The following is a 6,815-nucleotide window of genomic DNA, read 5'->3' on the forward strand; positions in this document are numbered from 1 at the left end:
ATTTGGTTCTATTATATTCTATTGCACAGACAACAGTTTAGAAACTTCCTCTTTCCTCAGTTGTTCTGATAGGCAATGTTTTATTTGAATGCTTTAATGTATCTAGATATTTTCAAAAACTTTTGCACAGGTAATATTAGTTATTCTGAATCTACCTGCACCTTAATAGCATGATGTAATCTATCATTCTGCTAAGAAGATGTGGTTTCTTTTCACTTCACCTAATGGTCATAATATGGTAATTGTTGGATGTGGGAGAATGTTTTGGTATTATCGTGTATTATTGCCTATAGCTCCATGCTCAGAACAGAATCTCCAAGAATAGCAAATATAACCACCCTAGATAGAGAAGTAGGACATGTGTGGTGCTGTGATAATACAGGATCAGGTTTCGTTTGCATTTTCTGCGAGACCTGCATTTCAAATTTCATATGCATGGACATATTGGATATTCTATGCTGTTACCTTGGAAACAGGCATGTACTGAGTCTCCCTGTGGAGATGCTGGAGAAAATTATCCTTTATGCCCCCAGTAATGGCAGAAAATCTGCATGACACTAATGTGCCTATTAATTTCTATTTCAGGGCTGAGAACTAATTGACTTTACTGTGACTGCTAAAGTCATTCTTATAGACATGGTAAAATGATAAGCATTAAAGCATTGCATCAAATATGTACAGTGCAGAAGCAATGACTTATTTTTTATTATCTTTTTTGGGGTCAGTATGTTTGCAATTACTGTATTCCATATGCACTTGTAAGTAAGGGGATTGCCACTAATTTAATATTGTTTATTGTCATCATCTTCAAGACCACCACTATTATCATCACCATTATTTCCCCCTGCCACCTCCTTACTGAGCATCCTTGTATCATGTAAGTGCATCATCATTGCAATATTATTTATTTTACATTTGTTGCTTGTATTTATACTAAGGTTTGAATCGAGCTTCATAAGAAAAATAACACTCAAGAAAAAGTTGTTATATTAATATATGTTTTTTATTATTCTCCATTTTTATTATCATTATGTTTTATTTTAATCATTGCAAATCTTACAGGTCCTTTGTGCATGGACCTACCATCACGGCACACACATTGGCACAACATTGGTCAGAAATAGATAAATTCTAATCACATTTTTTAGCACACAATTTAATGACTTTTGCAAGGACTTGGGGAAGACGTACTATAACTATAACAAATTTGATCATTCCAATCCCACCCCCACAGTTAAACTTAGAATTTGTATACAATGTGCCAAAATAAAACATAATAGTAACATGGACCTTCCAAATTCAAAATAAACAAAAATATAAATAATAAGAAAGAAACAACATAAGATGTACAGCAGTTGAATAGCTCTGGTGAGTGTGATGATTTTGACCATGACGGTGCTTCTGAAGCACAACACTTCTCTCTAATGTGAAATAAAAATAATCTCTGTCTTTAAATAAGAAACTGCTGACAATATAAAAATACATGGCATTGTACTGTAGTTCATTAAATAAACCAACAATTCATATATAAAATATTATATTGACGTGTATAAAAATATGCCTTACAACTTCTTGAAAAGGGTAACAGCCATAAGCGTTTTGTCAGCCACTTCAGAAAACACACAGTCAACCACAAAATTCCAACATATGTACAAACAATCAACTAATAAGCAGTCAGAGCCATTTGGACAAATAAAATTGAAAGACGCATCCTAGATTGTATTCATATGACTTTTTTTTTCTGACTCAGTACATGTATAAGATACTGTAGGGATGTAGAATTCAAGCAGAACTGTATGGAAATACATACTCCAAAATAAATTAATAGAAAAAAAATACTCAGTCAATGAAGTATAGAGATGTCAGTGTATCTTTGGAGAGAGGGAGAGAGGACGGTGAGGGAGACACATTTTTTTCCCCAAACATTTGTGTCACATCACCAGCGTAACAGTATTTCAGCCCACTGAGATCAGAACAAACACAGGCAGTGTCAGCTATCCTCAAGCTTAACTGATACTTTGTCACACGATTGTGTCGCTTGCCGCAAACAACTAATTTGTTTTCCGCTAGATCAGTTATTTTTGGCGAGCGACACACATCATGTGATGTAGTAGAAATTAAGCTTAAGAAGGAAATCAAATTCTACCACAAAGCCAGGACAAGAGCTAGGGAAATAATATAGAGATCATTTGGAGCAGTAAAGTTGAGGCAGTTCATGGAGCGTTAATGTGAGCATAACAGCATTGTCACACTGAAAGACACAGAGGACTTCGCTGCAACCATTGAACATTCAGGCAGATGTTATTGTTGCTTACTGTGCTGTACTGTATTTGTGTTACGTTTCTAGAGCAGACATTAACGTTAGTTGTGGTACTATTTCCACAGGAAGTGGTTTAATCCCTGCTACCTCCTGCCCAGGCAGTGTCTAGCACAAGCTAAAGCTACCCCCCGCTCCCTGTGGTGCTCCTCCTCCACCCCCTCCCCTTCCTCCTCCAGGCTCAAAGCAGTGGGAAAGAGTCATCCCCTCACTCCCCGTCGCATGGTAAAGTGCCATCCTCGCTGGCACGCGAGGGCAGGGCTGTGCCAAGCTCGTCCACACACCAACAGTGGCCACGCTGCATACCCTTGGAAGAGCGGCACTGTGTGAGATGAAAAGAGAGAGAGAAGGGGAGAGACAAGATTGAAAGGTGAGAGAGAGTAAATTAAAGAAGGTGGAGAGAGGAGACAGTGACATGAAATTAGATTAGAGAATGGTAAGCAAACAAGTGAGTGGGAGAGAGAGACTGGGAGAGAGAGAGTGATTGAGAGAGAGAGAGAGAGAATGATATGTCATCATAGCGCAGAACTGATTCTCTGAGCCCACAGCTGTGAGGCTCAGTGAGAGAGGAGTGTCAGTAATTCTGAGCCCTCTGGTGATGGACAAATCTGGCTGCACTGAATAGAAGGCTGCAGTAGAATGCAGCTCTCTCACACTCTCTATCAGAGACACTGTAACACAAATCAAGTGCAGCAAAGAGAAACTCATCTCATATCAGATCCGATGTGCAATAAAGTTTTTTTCATCATGTCAATCATTACGTGTGCTCTATATGTTTGTGCATTCAGCAGAAAGAATCCTCCTGTGTCTTCAGGCAACCACAGAGGCACACACTACATCATACCTGCTTTTTCCTGTAAAATCCACGAGTGTCACAGTTAGGTATGTAGATGTCACGGTCAGACTGGAAGATTGTCAGTTCAAGACCCCTCAGGACACTGTTGAGCAGCTTACGGCAGGGTGCCTGGAAAGAACAGCTCAGAATGTGACTTCATAGACAGTGACAGGCAAAGCCAGAAGAATTATCACAATCTTGAAATGATCATTGCTATATGTCACATAATATGATGCCATTATATAACCATATTGTTACACAAGGCTTTTGCTTTTCAGGTCACTGAGTGGTATGAAATGAATGGCTGTGCTTTTTTGTGTCACATAGCAAAATGTTACATGAACAACATTAATATCACAGTGATTACTGCCCTTATAATATCACTTCCATAGAGCTGGTGCACCCAGCCTCATAAAGTGAAAGATGTGAGAGGGCTGGGGCCGAGTCGAAACTTTCTTGTTGCACATCATGCTCAATTAGTTCTGCCGCATAGCGGCATACACATCATGCACCATAATGCATGGCGTTGGAGCTGTATATATACGTGGCACTGCAACACTCCAGAGAAGCTACACTAATGTCTGTGTAATGTAGCTAGATATACAATCATTTCCATCAGAGACAACCTGCCTGAATATGATTATATAATATAAAATGCCTTCTACTGTGAACCTCTGAATTAGCATCTTTTCGGATATAAGGAAATATGTAACTGCTTAACACATTAAGGAATGTAATATAATTATCAAAAGACAGAAACTTACTTTTTCTATTTCACCATTATGTGAGGGATGGGGACCTGGGGGCAAAGGACACAATGGCATGTGAATGTTACATTACAGCATCATAACCATTAAAATAAACCATAAATAACGTCACATGAAAACGCCACTACATGTATCTGTTTCAATCACAGACAAATTTGTATGCACAAGACGTTACTAAGTAATGACCCAGGCCAGAACAAGTTAAGCGAGAGACCTAATTTCCACGAGCGCATTTCCTGCTCAGATCTTCAGAAGAATCGCAGTGTCTTCGTTTGAACAGCAGATGGAGACCATTGCAATAAAAAGCAGCTTGATCAGGAGATAAGTGTAGGTGATGCCGAGACAGTTTCAGATTCATTGTCAACCCCCCCAAAATAAATGCTCACATACAGAATAGATCACAGTCACGTTGTCTTTGAAAGTGATGAATACTTGACACTGACAGTGTCTAATTCATGCACAAACACCTCTATCTACACTGTATATACGCACAACACCCTAAATAGAAACTAATATAAGGTCCTTGAATACATGACAGGAAAAAAACGATAAGAGTTATGTTTGTTGGTATTTGAGACCACTTAGTCATAGCACGTTACAGCACACCCTCAAATGATATTCTTACTGTATCACAATGACACCAGAGGCACTGCAGAGCGGGAATGAAGGTTACAGCTTCTCTGGTGCACAAACATGAATGCATGTCTCACCTTTAAATTTACAATCACCTTTCTTTTCATCACTGACTAAAAGAGATCTATTCTCTATGCAATCGTCACATTAAGGGAACAGGAAAAGCACACAGTACATTGCGACAGCTTTTACTGCTAAAGACAGAATACATAGCTGTTCATGTCAAAGCTACCTGTGGTGTAAATGTGAGTGTCCGCATGGTGTGTGCAACTGTGCATGTGTCTACTGTCTACGTGTGTGTGTGTGTGTGTGTGTGTGTGTGTGTGTGTGTGTGTGTGTGTGTGTGTGTGTGTGTGTGTGTGTGTGTGCGTGTGCGTGCGTGCGCGTGCGTGCATACGTGCGTACATGCACGTGTGTGTGTATATATCTCCTTACCTGTGGGGTGGGGCCTCTCGGTGGGACTGGTCCTGATGTGTTTGGCACAAAAGCCCCGTCCCTGCAACAGAGCCTGGAGGGGACTGGGCTCCCGGGGTGGGGGGACACAGCGAAGACCCTTGGCACAGCTCAACGTATACACACCACAGGGTTCGCCCTGGGCCAACACTGACGTGCTGCCAGCCACATTATGGTCCCTGGGCGGCCGACCTGCGCCCAGTGGATCCCTGCAGGATGGACAGACCTTAAAGGGGCCCAAGCGGTTTGCCCAAGTCCATGATCCGCAGTGGGCAATCAGCAACAAAACAATGACTGTTAAGTTAGAAATTAGAGGCATTTTCTGTCCAGGTCTCAGGTCTTCTCCACACTCTCAGTCAGTTAAATCTGGCTGATGCTATTTCTGGATGTATATTTCTCTCTCTGTGTGAGTGTCTCTCTCTTTCACTCTCTCTTCCTCTATCCTCAGTCTTCTTGCCGTGTCTATAGCTTTCCTTGGTGCTTTGCCGGTTGAGTCGAGAGGCAGACAGGAGTCCCTGCAGTGCCAGAGAAGACAAATGGAGATCGAGAGAGACACAGCAAAGCACCAGCTTTTAAAGATCTGAAAGGCGGTGATAGAGAGTGAGAGTGAGTGAGTGAGTGAGAGAGAGAGAGAGAGAGAGAGAGAGGGGGGGGGGGGGGGGAGCGAGTGTGTATGTGTGTGTGTGTGTGTGTGTGTGTGTGTGTGTGTGTGTGTGTGTGTGTGTGTGTGTGTGTGTGTGTGTGTGTGTGTGTGTGTGTGTGTGTGTGTGTGTGTGTGTGTGTGAGTGTGCGTGCGTGCGTGCGCGTGTGTGAGTGTGAGAGAGAGAGAGAGAGAGAGAGAGAGAGAGAGCAGTTATGACACCTTCAGCTTCAGGGGCTGGGACTCAGAGAGAGAGAGAAACAGAGAGGGAGAGGGAGGGAGTGAGGGAGGTGGCAGGGAGGCAGAGAGAGCGAGTGGGGGGGTGGATTATGTTCCTTTTAGAAATGATCAAAATTTCCCCACCCATTCCTGTCATATACCAACACAAGCATCTAGTCCTTCTTCTAGTAATGTTTAACTGCACATTGTGCACAATCCTGCACACAAAGAGTAAGCATGTTCTTAGACTTTCTGTTATAGTCGTGGACCAATGTCAGACCTTTCTGGAAGATTTGCCATGGTAACAATTATAAATGTACATATGTTGCATTATGCCTTACCTCTGCAAGGTAGTGGAAAAATAAACCTTGATTAACTTTTAACCATTTATATTCTATGACAAAGATGTGACCTTAGCATTGCACTATACTGAAATCATCACCTGAGATACTCACTTTAAAGTATTTTTGGTCAAAATACATAGTTTTGCCTTTGAGCAACAAATCTTTCACACTAAATACATCAAAGCATAGACTAATCAAAGTTAATGATTTAGATGTGATATAGATCAAACAAGCAATCAATGACTTTGAAATGATATATCATGATATAAACCGTCTACATAATATAACTCACCATCCGTATTCTGGGGAAACCTTCGCAGAAAATATCAGATATCTGCTATTTTCAGAAAGGACACTAGTATAGAGCCCTGAGGTACTCCAGTCAACCATATAGGGTTTAAGTGGTTAAACATGTCTGTTAATATAGGCATAAAATTACAAACTCAACCCATTGTGGTTTATGTTTTACATTGCCGAGCTGTTAATTTAACATTGCCTCCTAACCCAGGATCTTGCCAGCCTACATATGAACAGAGACCAGTGTGAGACCACTGTCACAATCTGTGCTGCAGTCCTAAGAAACTCAACATCCAACACATTGTCAGTT

General features: G+C 41.2%; 1 protein-coding gene across 2 annotated transcripts; it reads right to left on the reverse strand.

Annotated features, from left to right (window-relative positions):
• Nucleotides 1-802: 802 nt before the first annotated feature.
• On the reverse strand, nt 803-5,618 carry igfbp6b (insulin-like growth factor binding protein 6b). Of its 2 annotated transcripts, none has more exons than XM_084068909.1 (4): nt 4,988-5,618; nt 3,917-3,951; nt 3,162-3,281; nt 803-2,639 (listed from the first exon to the last, which is right to left on the reverse strand). In XM_084068909.1, the coding sequence occupies exons 1-4, from the start codon at nt 5,322-5,324 to the stop codon at nt 2,526-2,528; spliced, it is 606 nt and encodes a 201-aa protein (XP_083925035.1). In that variant the 5' UTR covers nt 5,325-5,618; the 3' UTR covers nt 803-2,525. The 2 variants fall into 2 exon arrangements, with proteins under 2 accessions (XP_083925035.1, XP_083925036.1); XM_084068910.1 differs by lacking the exon at nt 803-2,639 and adding an exon at nt 2,651-2,783.
• Nucleotides 5,619-6,815: the final 1,197 nt, after the last annotated feature.

This window comes from Gymnoscopelus microlampas (genome assembly GCF_963454915.1).
Source record: "Gymnoscopelus microlampas genome assembly, chromosome: 10".
Taxonomy (NCBI): Eukaryota; Metazoa; Chordata; class Actinopteri; order Myctophiformes; family Myctophidae; genus Gymnoscopelus; species Gymnoscopelus microlampas.

Coding starts and splice junctions, on each gene's coding strand:
- igfbp6b (XM_084068909.1), bottom strand. CDS start 5,324: ATGCCTCTAATTTCTAACTTAACAGTCATTGTTTTGTTGCTGATTGCC. Junction 3,952..4,987: donor CGAGAGGCCCCACCCCACAG/GTAAGGAGATAT, acceptor CTTTGCCCCCAG/GTCCCCATCCCTCACATAAT. Junction 2,640..3,161: donor GATTTTACAGGAAAAAGCAG/GTATGATGTAGT, acceptor CATCTCACACAG/TGCCGCTCTTCCAAGGGTAT.